The 16,585-nt window shown below is 46.4% G+C and overlaps 1 protein-coding gene across 2 annotated transcripts in view; it reads right to left on the bottom strand.

The window, feature by feature from the left end:
• HDAC7 (histone deacetylase 7) overlaps positions 1–16,585 on the bottom strand; it is a 229,654-nt gene that overhangs the window by 35,710 nt on the left and 177,359 nt on the right. For both annotated transcript variants that reach the window (XM_055003372.1, XM_055003371.1), the window contains exons 4-11: positions 15,550–15,652; positions 13,192–13,307; positions 11,418–11,540; positions 9,369–9,478; positions 6,636–6,758; positions 4,678–4,861; positions 2,917–3,122; positions 1,113–1,307 (exon numbers count right to left, since the gene is read on the bottom strand). In XM_055003372.1, coding sequence (XP_054859347.1) covers positions 1,113–1,307; positions 2,917–3,122; positions 4,678–4,861; positions 6,636–6,758; positions 9,369–9,478; positions 11,418–11,540; positions 13,192–13,307; positions 15,550–15,652 — 1,160 coding nt within the window. The remainder of the gene's footprint in view (positions 1–1,112; positions 1,308–2,916; positions 3,123–4,677; positions 4,862–6,635; positions 6,759–9,368; positions 9,479–11,417; positions 11,541–13,191; positions 13,308–15,549; positions 15,653–16,585) is intronic.

The following is a 16,585-nucleotide window of genomic DNA, read 5'->3' on the forward strand; positions in this document are numbered from 1 at the left end:
TGGCTTCTGCTGCCCCCTAGTGCATTTGTGTGGAATAGCCACAACCCCCTTGAATTATGTACATACTAGCGACAGAGCCCATTGGGTGCTCTAGAAAACTGATTTGGCAGGCCTCTGCTGCGGGGCCTTGGGAGGGCCGTGCCACCATGCTGGGCCTCGCTGCCACCTCCATGGCCCCTCAGAGGGGCCATGGAGGTTGCCAGGTCGCCTTACACTCCAGGCAGGTCGCCTGGCAAAGGGTTGCCAGGTCGCCTTACACTCCAGGCAGAAGACCTAGAACTCACTTTTGGGTTGTTCTAGCATGCGCGCAAAGCGTGTGTGCTCCCAGGCTATGCAGTGGCATCACTCCTGGGATGTGACGTCATTGTGCAAGCCATGTGACATCCCAAGGAACACCCCTGCGCTGCCACTGCCACTGTGGAGCCTGGGAGTGCTGCCAGGATGGCACAACAGTCCCTGGAGTGCTACTGCCCTCCCAAGGCCCTGCAGCAGCCGTGCCGGGCCTTCCCACCACTGCGCCAGCTTCCTTGGGGCCTCCGAGGCAAGCTGTGTTGCCGATGACTCACCTTTTATCCCCGCGGAGGGGCATGCGAGTGTGCCTGTGCAGGGATAAAAAGTGAGTCGTCGCCAATACAGCTTGCGCTGGCAAGTCACAACCAATTTATGGCTGCCTCAACAAGGAGCCTTCAAGGCAAGTGAGAGGCGGAGGTGGTCTTCAGGCCTTGCTTGTGGTCTTCCTTAGGGAAGCAGGATGCTGTACCAGATGGACTCTTGGCCTGATCTGGCACAGCTCCTCCTTTCTTCTTATTCCTATAGCACTTCCTGCACACTCTGTGCTTCATGCACATTATCTTTCTGTAACGCTTACAACGGTCCTGAAAGGCAGGACTGTATTATGATTCCCATACTGATGACGGGCCACCGCAACGAGAAGAGCTTACCCAAAGCCACCCAGTCATTTTGTGGCACCGGCTGAGATCTGCACCAGGGATTTCTTGGATCACAGCCCGTTTTCTTAATTCTTTGATATTCAAAACGCTTTATAACTTTCTCCCTTATGAACTTCCCCCTCCACGCGTCCTCCAGTTCCCAAGCAACACCCTGCACAGTACCTGCTGCATGACATGATCTTCCTGTGGCTGACCCAGCCGAGAACTCCTTTCAGCCTCCTTGGCGCTGCCGCCTGGTGGCGATGCCTCCGCCTGACCCTGGGGCAGGTCTCCCAGATCGCCCCCTGCCTCAGATTCCATGTCTTCCGAAGAGGGGATCTGCTGCAGCCGTGGTTTCTCACTGGACTTGGTCATGCGCTGCAGAAGGAAAGTGAGGATGTGAGACCGAGCCATGAGACACCGGGAACGTTCAAACCACCACAGTGGTGCATGAAATAGCCAAACATGGGCACCGACTGTAGATCATGTAATTTTAAATGATTTGCATACTTGCGTAATTTATTCTGTGTTTGCTAGTCCTGGAAAAGCTATCCTGTACCCAACATTCACCAGGAACTAGCTGCTTCTTTCATAACATTCTTGTTTTGAATCCCAACAAAATTACATAATTCCTTCCTCAGGGAGCTCCATTTGCCTACCTCTATCATTTTCAGGAAACTTTTCCAGTTTTGTTTGGTGTTTGCTCGCTGACCCTCCTTCCCGTTTATAGCTTTATAAAAATTGTTTTATGCACATGTATTTTAGAAGTCGTTCTAATATTTTTGACTGTTCACCATCTTGGGGATCTTAACTTGGGTGGAAAAGTAGCATAAAAATGTTTTAGTAAATAAATCTGGAGAGCCTTCTCAACTTTGCTTTCCCTAACGGGTTTCCTCTTTTGTCCCTTTGTTTAGACAAGTACAATCCGATGTAGCCACATTTCAGGCCTTTTCTGTGGTGGCCCCACGCTTTTGAAACAGCCTTGTCTGGAATACTGCTGGCTTCCCTTGCATTTAGGGAGCTTTCCAAGATCGAGTTCTTTGCAAGGCCACCCGAGGACAATTATGTGATCTGGAGATTCAATGGGTTTCTGTTTTCTTTTACCAAGGATGTACGATTCTAAATTTATTTAGTACACCACTTTGAGTCTCATTTTGTGAGATAAACGGGCTGCCAAGAGTTTAAAGCACAAACAACACGGGGACACTTCCAAAACTACTGCAAGAAAAAGAGGAAAACCTCTCGGAGGAAGCTAAACAAAACACTTATCCAAAATATATAATTCCTTTATATTCCAAGTACCATCTATTTGTAACCCTTGCTCGGTAATTATTTCCGACAATAAATGCACACCTAGAAGAAGAAAGAACAAGAAAAGAATTCATTGAGGGCCAAGCTACAAGTGACAAATGACACTTGAACGGCAAGTGGATTGAGTGGAGGGCAAGTGAACAGGGAGAAATACACTTGCCGTTCAAGTGTAATTCGTCACTTGTAGCTTGGCCCTCAGTTACAAGTTTTGGAAGGATCACGACATACTTGCACTTGATTTGTGTTAGCACTGAGTCGGGATCTCTGCATTATTTTGCTTGTACAACTGCTCTTTTCAAATGTGTGTTTATTGTCAGAAATAATTACCGAGCAAGAGTTACAAATAGATGGTTCTTGGAATATAAAGGAATTATGTATTTTGGATAAGTGTTTTGTTTAGCTTCCTCCGAGAGGTTTTCCTCTTTTTTCTTGCAAGAGTTTAAAGCAAGCGAGCAAACATCTGGGACATGAACCTTCGAAATCATTCCTCTAGAGCTGTCCTCTGTCGACAGTGCAGTCAGCAGAAAATGGCAGTCTGCCTCTTGCATTCACAATTTGCACCCAGACCTTGTGACTCTGCATATGAGAAATGTTGTCTGGGAGGTGGGTTGCGCATGAGCGTCAGCGTGTCTTTCCCTCCCTTGCCGACAGTCGGAGAAACAAAAACGGCGCCTACCTTGCCCAGTTGTGTTTGCTGCTTCAGCCGCTCAAGGAAGATGGAGTGCTGCTGCTGGTAAGCCAGCTGCTGCTGCAGAGACCTGGGGCTGGTGGGCAGGGGCTCCGAGCGTGTCCGCCCCAAGGGCTTATGGGGCGTAGGCATCGGCATCCGCTCCGGGGGAAGCAACTGGCTGAAGTGCAAGGGGAGCGCTCCTAGCCCTGGAACTGCAAGGGGAGAAGACACAGAGGGGGAAGGGAGAAAGGGAAGCTTTACAGGCACTGTCAACCAGGCATTGCAAGAAGGAAACACCCTTTAGATCCGGTCTCTCTGTGACATTTTTATATAACAACAACATTCGATTCATATATGGCCCTTCAGGACAACTTAACGCCCACTCAGAGCGGTCTACAAAGTGTGTTATTATTATCCTCACGACAATCACCCTATGAGGTGGGTGGGGCTGAGAGAACTCTGAGAGAGCTGTGACTAACCCAAGGTCACCCAGCTGGCTTCAAGTGGAGGAGTGGGGAATCAAACCCGGCTCTCCAGATCGAAGTCTTGCCACTCTTAACCACTACACCAAATTGGCTCTCAGTTTTAGCTCATCCTTTCTTCAAGTAGGTGGCAAACTTATTCTCTTCTCCTCCATATATCCTTGCAACAGCCCCATTTGATAAGAGAGAATGCTGGCTCAACTTCACCCAGCAAACTTCACAGCAAGAGTAGGGTTCTGAACCTAGTTCTTCTCAGCTTCTTGTCCAACTTTCTAATTGCTGCACTAGGCTAGCTCTGTGGACAGAAAGCAACCAAAACCTGCTTTCTACGCCAATGTTTACATCCTAGCCCATGAAAACTCTGTACTCCTTTACAAAAGGGAGAACCGAAACAGAGAGATACAAAGCAACTCTTGGTGAAAACACCTTCATTTTAAAGTTCCTAGACCTCATGATTAAAAAAAAAAAATGCGGAGTTTCTGCTGACTCCTTGGAGTCACAAAGAAGCCCGGAGGGGTTTTGTAGGCATCACTCAACACAGCAATATTTCCCCACTGCTCTTGTTCCCCCACCCCTCGCCTGATTCAAAAGGATCAGGTAGGAGGTGAAGTGAAAGACCTCACCAAGTACCTGGAGTAGCTATCAGAGTAGACAAGATTGACCTTAAAACCCTTAAAACCCAGGGCCAGACTCTGTATAAGACAACTCCGTGTGCTTGTAATTATTCTCCTTGCAAGAACGACCCAGTGATATAGAAGTATCCTGAGATGGAGACCACTTGGCTATGAGTATATAAGATGCCTAGTTTGTCTCTGTATTCCTTGGGGTGAGGGACAAGTTACCACTACAGCTGGTTCATTCTTAGAACCATCCAAGTTAAAAACGGGAAAATAAATAGTTGGAAACCCCTCCTCTCCAAATTGCTGACATTTGTAGGAAGGAGCAGAAAACATCAACGTGAAGGCCAGCTATAAAATAATAAAGGCAATTAATTAAACCATAATTGTTGCTTTACCACAAAGTGCGACTAGGGGCGAAGCGACAAGTGACAAATGACACTTGAACGGCAAGTGTATTTCTCCCTGTTCACTTGCGCTCCACTCAATCCACTTGCCGTTCAAGTGTCATTCGTCACTTGTAGCTTGGCCCTAAGATTAAACGTGCCTTTACACTTCTATGAGTAATCCTACTGCTGTTTTCTTTCGTCCATGGGAACACAGACCCACAACTTGTTAAGCAAGACACCGCTGCCCCCGTTCTCCATGATGAAGGGGCTGGTACCCACCTGTCACAAGAGGAGCATGGCTGAGCGAGGGCTCCAGGATGATAACTGGCTGGAGGCGAGTGGACAGGGGGCTCCCGGGTTCATGTTGCTCCAAGTTGGTTGGCAGGAACACGGGCGTGTGGGTACTGGTCAGGACGGGCACCTTATGTGCCAGGCCTGGGAGTGTCCGATGATCTCCATCTCCCTGCAGAGGTAAAGGAGCATCATCCTGAGTTTTGAATTGCCAAGTACTAAAACTTGCAAGGAGGACAAAAATGCTATCATCTCTCTCCACAGTTTTCACAAAAATCTTTTGGATACAGACGGGGTGTTTTTTTTTTAAAAATTCCTCCTCTCCCAGATAGTTAAAAGCAGTTGAAACAGACCACAATTCATGAGGTATATACTCATTCCACTTTTACAATTCGGTCGACAGGTTTGGCAGGCTTTCGCACTTCTTGAAAAAACAAAGTTGTCTCACCAGAGGCCAAAGCGGGACAAAATTAATGACTCTTAAAACGACTGATCGTTTCCGGCTTATGATTGAATTCTTATGGAAATGGTTATTCTTATTGTCTCTTGAAGGACATTCTTCTTACCAATGTTGACTCAAAAAATGTAAGAATCCAGCAGTGATGTATCAGAACAAAGATCCATCAACTCTGACATCCTGTTTCATGTGGAGGCTAAGTAGATGTCACCAAGGCCTACCAACAGCGCACAGGGGCCTTCCAGCAACTACAAGTATATGTGGAATAGCCTGCCTGAGGAGGAGTATATGTGGAATAGGCTGCCTGAGGAGCTCAGGAGAACCCCCACTCCAAAAACCGTTGCAAAACCAAATTATTCAGAAAGGCTTTTTACTCAGGGCCAAGCTACACATGACGAATGACACTTGAACGGCAAGTGCATTTCTCCCTGTTCACTTGCCCTCCACTCAATCCACTTGCCGTTCAAGTGTCATTCGTCATGTGTAGCTTGGCCCTCAGATAGGAGGGCTGTATTGTAGGGAGGGGGTCTCAGATTATCAGATGCGTCACTAATGAGTTAGGGACCACAGACTTCACCACTATGTTGCCTTACATATTATCTGCTGCTTTAAATATGTACTTCTATGTACTACCATGTTTCATGTTGTCTAATGTCAGTCCTAAAACTGATTATGTTCTGTTTTAGCATTTCGTCTACTCTGTATTGGAGCCTTGCTAATCTGTGTCTTTGTAAACTTGTATCTATTTACCCTATGGCATTGTTTATGGAAATGTCCTTGATACTGTATGGAAATGTCCTTGATACTGATTTTACTAATCTCATGCTGTGTGATCTGTCTTGAGTCTCAGTGAGAAAGGTGGACTGCAAATGACATAAATAAATAAATAAATATATACTGTTTCTGGACACGGAGACTATATTTAGCTGCCATGGCTAATAACTACCGATAGACCTATCCTCCATGAATCTTTCTACCCTCCCCCCTTTAAGCTAGTGAAAATAATGACCATTACTTCATCCTTTGGTGATCAGTTCTACAAGCTAATTACACAGTGTATGAAGAAGAGCTGCTGTAGCACAATGGTTAAGTGGTTGGGTTGTGAACCAGCACCCTGCTGGTTCGAATCCCACTCCTGTCATGAGCTCAGGCGGTGGCCTTGGGTAAGCCACTCCTCTCAGCCCCAGCTCCCCAGCTGTATAGTGGGGATAATAACAAGTTCGCCACTCTGGGTGAGGCACTAATCTGTCTAGAAGAGTGGCATATTAAGCACAGTTATTATTATTAGTTATTATTTTGTCTGCCTCTTTAATCTACTGCCCATCCAGGAAACTCTGTAGGAGCTGAAGAAACGGTGGCCCACCTGTTCTCAGTAAACCAAACATGCCGGGTAAAAAGAGCAATTCCTACTCCAAACCCTTGCCCCACATCGTTTTCTTCCTGATCCTCCACACCCTTGCCAAACATCGCTTTCCCCTTTCAGACCTACCCTGGTGGATGATGCGGACGTGGCTGGTAGCCCTAGGGTCAGAGCCGGGAGGGAGCCAGTGGTCTGGAGAGCAAACTGGGCCAACGAACTTTCCTGCATTCTCAAGCGCTGAGCGAGTGGGGTCTGCACCGTTGATGGGGGAAAAAAATAAAAGGAAAGGTCAATCGTTTTCGCATTCCAGAACAACACAGAAGTTGTCCAAGAAGTTGTCAAAAGAGTCCACTTGTAGAGGACAGCCGGAAGATGATGTGTAGCTCGTTTACATCTTGTCTGCTTTGTGGATTTCTGGCAGTGGGAGAAGACCAACTTTTGGAGACTAGAGTCTCCACTTTCTCTGCTGTTCTTCTAGACCAGAGGTTCCCAAACCTATTTGGCCTGCCGCCCCCTTTTCAGAAAAAAAAATTACTCAGCGTCCCCCCCTGGCAATCTACCTTCAAGAAGTGGACAAAAAGATGCAGTGACAAATTTGCACATAGTAAAGAAAGATGTTGTTGTAAATAAGACAATTTGAAGCTCGAAATCATAAAGTATTTTCTGGTAGTCAAACGGGAGTGGGGCATTCCTTACAACTGGGAAAGCAGCTCTAATGCAGGGTCAGTTGACTTTTGATTGACCCCTGGCTGTAGGGACCCCTCTCCCCCTCCCCCTCCCTCCTTGATCCCAGAGAAGTCCAGGAGAAGGCTGGAGAAGGCTGCTTTAGATAGGTTCTGGACTCTTCTTTCTTTATGCTTCCACCACCCCCTTATTTTTATTCAACGCCCCCCAATTGCACCCAAGACTCCTACCGCCCACCTGGATCATTCCAGTGCCCCCAGGGGGTGGTATTGCCCACTTTGGGAACCACTGTTCTAGACAAAGGGCCAAGCTACAAGTGACGAATGACACTTGAACGGCAAGTGTATTTCTCCCTGTTCACTTGCCCTCCACTCAATCCACTTGCCGTTCAAGTGTCATTCGTCACTTGTAGCTTGGCCCAAAGTCACTAGTTATGGCCTTCTGTGGACTGTAGTTTCTTTCCACCGCATCCATGACACGTTCCAGGCTGGGCTGCTGTGCCACGGGCTCGTAACCTTGACAAAAATTATACCAACAAGGTGCAACAGTTTGACGAGTAAGGAGGACAAGAATGGATAGACAGAAAGAAGAAAAGAACAAGAAGGGGTACATTTTTTGTTTGCATGTTCACAGAAAGTTCTCCAAGAAGAACATTCCTGCTCTGGCAGACAAAACAGGACTGAAAAAATTAGCTTCCTCCCCCTTTAGCATATAGGCCAAAAGGGCCAAGGATTTTGCACCTAAAGATCTAGGGCTAGAAAATTCCAAATCAAGGCTCCAGACTAGAGGTGTACGCTTCAGGTTTTTGATTTGGGTTTTTAAACCCTCCTGTTGGGTAAAGTCCCCCATTGGATAAAGCTCCCCCAACAATTGGGTAAAGAAAGGGGTGGGGTGGGAAGTTCGAAAACAACACTTTTCTTGCTGTTTGCAAACAGCAAGAAAAGTGTTGCTTTCAAGCTTCGGTGTGCTTCGTAAAGATACCGAAGCGGTTTAAATACCCGTATTCCGAAGCGGCTTGGACTGACATGAAAGGCCTCACTATTTCCCAGAATCCTCCACCTGCAGGGGTTCTATGCCAGACATACAGGAGTTTCTCGGCAGCAAAAGCAATGTGGAAAGAATTCCTCTGGAGCTGGAAAACCACTGGTGCAGGTGGACGCCGATTCTAAGCCTGATTGAACCTGTTGGGTTCACCCCTCTGATGTGGACTAATTCTGTCCAGTGTTGCACAAGTGTTAGCTACAAAGCCAGCACTATATTGATCTTTTTTAAGACTAACGTGTGCCTGAAGGGTGGTACGTTTTCACACATACCCATCTCTAGCTTGCCACCGTTTTGATCACCAAGAACATAGTTGTTTTTGTTAACAACAACAATATCTGGATACACTCCAGATAGGAAAAATTGTGGCACAAATATCCACAAGCCAATAAGGTCAGTATTAAAAAGCTGAGAGGACATTTTATTACTGAATGTGTTAAGGGCAGCAGAGGAGGAAGAATTGTGTTAAATGAAACCCATGGTGCCAGAATTAAGATAATCACTGTGGAAGCAGAGAAAATAGTAAATGTGGTATATTTAGGAGAAGGCACATTGTTTCTTCCAGATTATCGGAGGCCATGTAATCCAGTATGATAAATGTGGGAGCAGATTCTCCCTTACCTCATTCCCCAGGCAACACTTTTCCCCAGTGCAGAATTTTCGTTTACATGGGCTAAAACTTTTATTAGCCAGGGCACCTCCGTTTGGACATCTCAAGGAATGGGAGTTTGATTAAACTGGAAGGAAGGGGAAGTAGCAAGGGCAGTGTGCAAGCAAAGCAACAACATTTGTGTCCGACTGGAGTTTAATTGCAACTCGATGTGTTGTCAGAATGCAGCCCTGTGACCCCATTGCCTGGCCTGGTAAAGAAGTCCTCAAACGTTATTAGCTCACAGTATTTCTATTAAGTGATATGACAGGAAATAGCTGTGTTGGTTTCCTGTAGCAAATTAATGCTTTTGGTACATGACAGTTTCTCTACCTGGTCACCTAGAAGTGAGTCCAGTCCACCATAGGCGACCAAGTGAGCAGCAAGCGGCACACCTGCTATCAATTTGCAGGTTCCACTGAGCTAGTCATAGATGTGTATGGGGTGCGTGCGTTCCCCTCTGTGTGGCCTTATGGGAGGGCCCGTACCTCTTGTGTGAGCCCCGACGCAGCTGACAGGGCCCCGTGTTCTGGCACCAGGCTGTCGTTGGGCGAACTGCACCCCGACACTGGGGTGCTACTACTGCTCGGAGAGGAGTCTGCAAAAGATAAAGTAAGATACAGCCTTGAATACAGGAAGACCAAAAGGCAGTGAAGCAAAGTAAAATGGAAACGGTCATGTAGACAGTGGCGAGAGAAGGCTGGCAGAAGACTGCAAAGACGGGTCCTAGAAGACAGCCAGGGCCAACTGCGCATGGCTTCTGTTTGGAATAGGCTATTCTAGCACATGCTTCTGGGACCGTGCAATGACATCACTTCAGGTCAGCTGGAACAAGGAGGGGGAGTTTTTTAAAGTTTAAATCACCCTCAGTGAAAATGGTCACATGGCCGGTGGCCCCACCCCCTGATCTCCAGACAGAGGGGAGTTTAGATCGCCCTCCGCGCCATGGTGCGGAGGGCGATCTAAACTCCCCTCTGTCTGGAGATCAGGAGGCAGGGCCACCAGCCATGTGACCATTTTCAAGAGGTGCCGGAACTTCGTTCCACCGCGTTCCAGCTGACAAAAAGTCCAGGTAACAACAACAACATTCAATTTATATACTGCCCTTCCAGACAATTTAACGCCCACTCAGAGTGGTTTACAAAATGTGTTATTATTATCCTCATGACAATCACCCTGTGAGGTGGGTGGGGCTGAGAGAGCTCTGAGAGAGCTGTGACTGACCCAAGGTCACCCAGCTGGCTTCAACTGGAGAAGTGGGGAATCAAACCCGGCTCTCCCGATTAGAGTCCTGCCGCTCTGAACCACTACGCCAAACTGGCTCTCTAGAGTCTCTGGCATCATCATTCTCTTATAATGTGACTCTCTCTCAGCCTAACCTACATCACAGACTTGTGAGGATAAAATGGAGGAACAGAAAAATGGGCATTGCACCTCGAGCTTCTTGGGGAGGGTGGGATAAAACTGTGATTGGTTGGTAAGTGCACACAGTATCTTTGTTACGAGCTAATGAAAAGTCAGAAATCAGAACGCAAGGTTTTGAGCTCAACAGAACTTTTCTTTGAAGGTATAATACCAAAACTTTGGATCACATGTGCTTATTTACTTAATAATAGCAAGATGTGATTCCAATAGCACCTTTAAAAACTAACATGATCTCCAGGATGTAAGCTTTCAAGAGTCAAGCTTCCTTCACCATATACCTGATGAAGAGGTCTTCACTCTCGAAATATTATACCCTGGAAGTCTTGTTGGTCTTTAAGGTGCTATTGGACTTGAATCTTGCTCTTCTACATAAAACCAACACGGCTACTCACCTGAAAATATTTATTTATAATGTTTACATCACACCCTGACACACCAAAAACTGGCTCACAAAGTATTAAAAAAATTTAAAATGACAGAAATAGCTCAAGATAAAGAAAGCAACATTGAAAGCAGTAGAGAGTCAACTCTGGAATGATAAAAACAACAAACTGAGGGCCAAGCTACAAGTGACGAATGACACTTGAACGTCAAGTGTATTCCACCCTGTTCACTTGCCCTCCACTCAATCCACTTGCTGTTCAAGTGTCATTGGTCACTTGTAGCTTGGCCCTCACATCATCCTCAAACGCATTACACTCTTCTAAGGGCCAAGCTACACATGACGAATGACACTTGAACGGCAAGTGGATTGAGTGGAGGGCAAGTGAACAGGGAGAAATACACTTACCGTTCAAGTGTCATTCGTCATGTGTAGCTTGGCCCCAAGTCCATTGACTTTAATGGATTAAGGAAAAGTGCAACTTTGCGTACAATGGAATTGTTAAAAACATAAAAACCTTCTTCCCAGTCCAGGATCACAATGCATCTCAGGGCCAAACTACAAGTGATGAATGACACTTGGATGGCAAGTGTATTCCTCCCTGTTCACTTGCCCTCCACTTGCTCTCCACTCGATCCACTTGCCATTCAAGTGTCATTTGTCACTTGTAGCTTGGCCCCAAGACGTCTGCTTTCAGGGCACTCAATCTTCCCACCAAGCTCAGTCTTACCAATGGCTTCCGTTGGGCGCCTCTTCAAAGAGGGAGGGGCGCTTTCCTTGCGGGTCAGGGGGTTTTTGCGCCGCTCGCCAGCCTTCTTGGTCTTATAGCGCAACTTGAGGTTGGGCTCGGATGCTGGGGCACATGAAGAAAAGGAAATTAGGACTGCCACACTGGAGGAACCAGAGTTCCATCTACTCCACCATTCTGTTCTCAACAGCAGCCCGTGATCTCTTTAGAGGACAGAGATAGTCCAAGGTTGTTTTGATGCTAAGAGATCTATCGGAGCATTAATCCACTGTGTTATGACAAGTAAATCCTTAAAGTACAATGTGAGATGAGGGAGCTCTTTCACCTTTCCCAAGGTGTAGGAAAACGGCATGACAATTCTGAGTCATGTGCAAATTTTTGCCATTTTCTGAATATCTTCAAAGCTCAGACCAATGTCAGGGTGAGATCCCCCCCTTTCTCCCCAAGCAAAATCGAAAAGAGTCCAGTAGCACCTTTAAGACCAACCAACTTTACTGTCGCATAAGCTTTCAAGAATCACAGTTCTCTTCGTCAGATGCATGTGGTTCTCGAAAGCTTATGCTACAGTAAAGTTGGTTAGTCTTAAAGGTGCTACTGGACTCTTCTCGATTTTGCTACTACAGTACAGACTAACACGGCTAACTCCTCTGAATCTTTCTCCCCAAGCCAGGGCAGCATTGATGGCAAGCACAAATTTTGGGTGGCTCTCTAGGCCAGCCCTCATTTGTGGACTCCTATCAATACCGGACACAAAAGTGGCAAAAGCTGCACCCCGATATGGTAAAAAAAATTAACAACTAGAAGTCAAGTTGCAACCAACTCATGGCAAACTTATCCTAATCCAAGCAAGAGAGGAGCAGAGGTGGTTTGCCATTGCCTTCCCCTGATCAACAACTAACAAATCTGATAATTTGGAAACTTTCAATTGCTTCCCAAGCTTGCAGCCAGTGGCAGGCAAGCTCAGCCCTCCAAATGGTAGGGCTGGCAGTGTACGGGGAAAATGACACGCTCTTTCGTATAACTTGCCCATGTCATCTGTTAATCGGAAATCTGAGGGCCAAACTACAAGTGACGAATGACACTTGAACGGCCAGTGTATTCCTCCCTGTTCACTTGCCCTCCACTCAATCCACTTGCCGTTCAAGTGTCATTCATCACTTGTAGCTTGGCCCTACGTCAAGGCTTTCAATTGTTCTCTGCCGGTACACCGTTCTGAATATTGTGAGTAGAGTACGGACTTGAGGAATCTCCATTCCGAAAGATGGTTCTAATACAAATATTCTGCCTTTGAACAAATAGGTCCCGTCCTTCGCTGTTACGACCAACAACAACCATTGATGCTCCTAACCCTTCATGACTTTATCTAGCCCTTTCTCAAACCTTTTACACAAATCATCAAAATAACATGCCCGGCAAAGAATCCAAACGCTGCACCCACATTTGGCATCGAGACAAATTTCACGCATGTGGTTGCCAGCTTTTAACCTACTGCTATGCCTGTGCCTCTAACAGCACTTCTGATGGGCATAAATATTAGCGGGTGGTCATGCTGATCTTCATACAATGAAAGGCAAAGGAGCAGGCCGGAGCGGTGCCCTACCTAAGGGCCAAGCTACACAAGATGAATGACACTTGAACGGCAAGTGGATTGAGTGGAGGGCAAGTGAACAGGGAGAAATACACTTGCTGTTCAAGTGTCATTTGTCATGTGTAGCTTGGCCCTAAGTCAACTGGGAAACTCCCTCAGCCCCTGTACCTGTTTTCCTCAGCGGAAAGTGCTCTGGAGAATCTCTGGAGCTGTTGGCGATGGAAGGGAAGAAGCTGGGGAGCATGGGAGCAGCTGGTCCCTCGGGTTCCATGGGCTCCAAAGACCTGGAGAGTAGAGGACAAGCAGACAGAGAAAGAGGTTTGCCATTTGCACGCATGTGGAAAGTGTAAGATAGCAGTTCCGAGAACGAGTGACAAGCCGCAAATCACATCTTACTAGTTGTGGGAGAAATGTAACTTTAGGGATTTAAGTATTTAACAATTTGGTTTTAGGGAACTCAGGTCTTAAGGTTTTAAATATTTAAGAATCCGAACTCTGGAATTTTACTGGACAGGTCTGTAAATAATATGACTTACGTTGATTGTAGGTTGTATGTTATTACTTTTGGTCTCTGACCATAATAAATATACTGACTACTAGTTGTGAAATTGTTATCTGGGCCACAGCCAGAGCTAGATGATTGTTCAGGATGTTAAAGGTGGTATGAAAGACACTTTGCCCATAGCGCATTAACAACAACAACATTAGATTTATATCAAATTCATTAGGCAATGAATGAAGGAGACCCGTGGCGCAGAGTGGTAAGCGGCAGTACTGCAGCCCAAGCTCTGCTCACGACCTGAGTTCGATCCTGGCAGAAGCTGGGTTCAGGTAGCCGGCTCAAGGTTGACTCAGCTTTCCATTCTTCTGCAGTCGGTAAAATGAGTGCCCAGTTTCCTGGGGGTAAAGTGTAGATGACTGGGGAAGGCAATGGCAAACCAGTCCGTAACAAAAAGTCTGCCAAGAAAACGTTGTGATGGAACGTCCCCCCATGGGTCAGTAATGACTCGGTGCTTGCACAGGGGACTACCTTTACCTTTAGGCAATTCATAGAAAGAAGTTTCATAGAAAGTGTTTCCGGGGCTTGGAGCTTGGACCCTCTGATTGCATTACGCAGATATTTTGATTCTTCTGCCCATTGAAAGCCACTGACCTCATCTGCCGCCAGAGCAAAGCGCACATGGAACATGGTCAGAGGATCCAAGCCGTTGCATTCGGAATAATGTGAGCCTGTCTCTCCTTTGCCGTCACATAGGACGCAATATTCTTATTCACTATTCCAATGACCAGCAGTGGCATGTATGGCAGTTCCCAGGGCAGTGCCACAGAACGTAGAAGGAAGTGGGGGGGCTTTTTTGCTTTGTTTAATCCAACACATCGTTTGGGAGAGAAGGCGGCATGGTATAGCCCAAGCTGGTCGGATCTCAGAAGCTAAATGGGGTTGGTACTTGGATGGGCAAACCACGTTTGCTCCTCACTTGCCACAAAAGCACCTAGCTGGGGTTGCCGTAAGTCGATTGCGACTGGATGGCACACACACACCCCTGGCAGTGGCTGAAAAGGGTATGAAATTAAGCACAAGCAAAATGATTCCAAATATTTAGAAAATCTCATAAAAAATCCAAACAAATAATACTTGTACACAAAAATAATAACAACATTCGATTTATATACCGCCCTTCAGGATGACTTAGCACCCACCCAGAGTGGTGTACAAAGTCTGTTATTATTATCCCCACCGAAAAAAAACACCTTGTGAGGTAGGTGGGGCTGAGAGAGCTCTAGAAAAGCTGTGACTGACTCAAGGTCACCCAGCTGGCTTCAAGCGGAGGAGTGGGGGAATCAAACCCAGTTCTTCAGATTAGAGTCCCGCGCTCTTAACCACTACACCAAATATAATTGCTCCATGCCCCCAGAAAGCCACGGCCCGTGGGAAAGGACCGAAAATGTTCAGAAGCTGGGGTGGGCAGACAATTGGTCAATGAAGCCACTTAGAGACTAAAAAAAGAAGAAACACATTAGAATTTTAAGAGGAGAGCAATTGTCAAACCATTTCTACCCTGCTTTACCAAGCTGTCTGTCTTTGCCCCACACACATTCTTGCCAGTGGAGATTCTGCGTTCACGTTAATGATGGAGAACACATGTTCACTGTACCACCCCAAGCAGAGTATGAGAGCAGTAGACTAAGGAAGTAATTCTGCTCTGATTGTGCTGTTATTGTCATAGTAGCCACACCAGGGGTACACCCAAACCTGGACAAACCTGGGTATGGATGAGGGCATAAAATCTTTCTGAGGGCCAAGCTACACATGACGAATGACACTTGAATGGCAAGTGTATTTCTCCCTGTTCACTTGCCCTGTACTCAATCCACTTGCTGTTCAAGTGTCATTCGTCATGTGTAGCTTGGCCCTTAGACAAACCATTCCCATCCTATCTCCCAACAACCAGGGCTTTAAGAACTGGGTTCTGAACATCAGCTAGCGAGTACGTTTGCAAATGTACATCTAAACAACCAGATCACCTGTACGGCATGACTGGAGCGTTGGTCCTTTCTAGAGCGGCCTTCTGTTTTTTTAGGATGACTGCAGCCAACTTCTGCTTCACAACCTTACTTGCTACAGCACCTGTTGAACAAAAAGGAAAGTGATCATTGTAACTCCAACAGGACATTTCTCACCAACTTTAGCACCCCAACAGAACCAGGGTCTAATTCCTTTTGGCAAATCCCTGGGCTCAAAAATGTTACCATCTTTCCAGCAGTCACAAGCCCTAAAAATGTTACCATCCCACTGATAATGATGACCCCTACAATGTCAAAAACAGCGATAAGCAACAGGCCTCGTATGTATCTTATGTTACTTAATTTTCCATTAAGTAACACGGGATTAAAGAAATCAGAGCCTGGCTTTCAGCACCGGGTTTTTCCTTCTCACTTCTATTTTACTTCATTTATACCCTGTTTTTCTGCTCAATGGGGACCCAAGATGGCTTACATTCTTCGCTCTCCTCCAATTTATCCTCACAACAACCCTGTGAGGTAGGGTTAGGCTAAGAGCAACTGCCCCAAGGAGTTAAGTCTCTAGTACTCTTGCCTCCAAAGAGAACTAATACAGGCACACTTTAGAACACCTGGAACTTCTCAATGTGTGCAGAACTGGAGAGCCATCTTGGTGCAGTGGTTAAGAGCATGGGACTCTAATCTGGTGAACCGGGTTTGATTCCTCACTTCTCCGCTTGAAGCCAGCTGGGTGACCTTGGGTCAGTCACAGCTCTCTCAGAGCTCTCTCAGCCCCACCCACCTCACAGAGTGATTGTCGTGAGGATAATAACAACATACTTTGTAAATTGCTCTGAGTAGGCATTAAGTTGTCCTGAAGGGTGTTACTTCATCAAATGTCGTTGTCGTTGTTATTAGAAGAGGGGAGTGTATACTATCACTGTCATACTATTGCTGGAGTCATCATAATGGAGCGGAGGAAATATGGCCTCCTGTGGTACACAGGAGATATCCTTTGACCACTAACTGTTCAAAGAAATATCAAGATGGGTAAGCCGTG

This window comes from Eublepharis macularius, chromosome 19, assembly GCF_028583425.1.
Source record: "Eublepharis macularius isolate TG4126 chromosome 19, MPM_Emac_v1.0, whole genome shotgun sequence".
Lineage (NCBI taxonomy): Eukaryota > Metazoa > Chordata > Lepidosauria > Squamata > Eublepharidae > Eublepharis > Eublepharis macularius.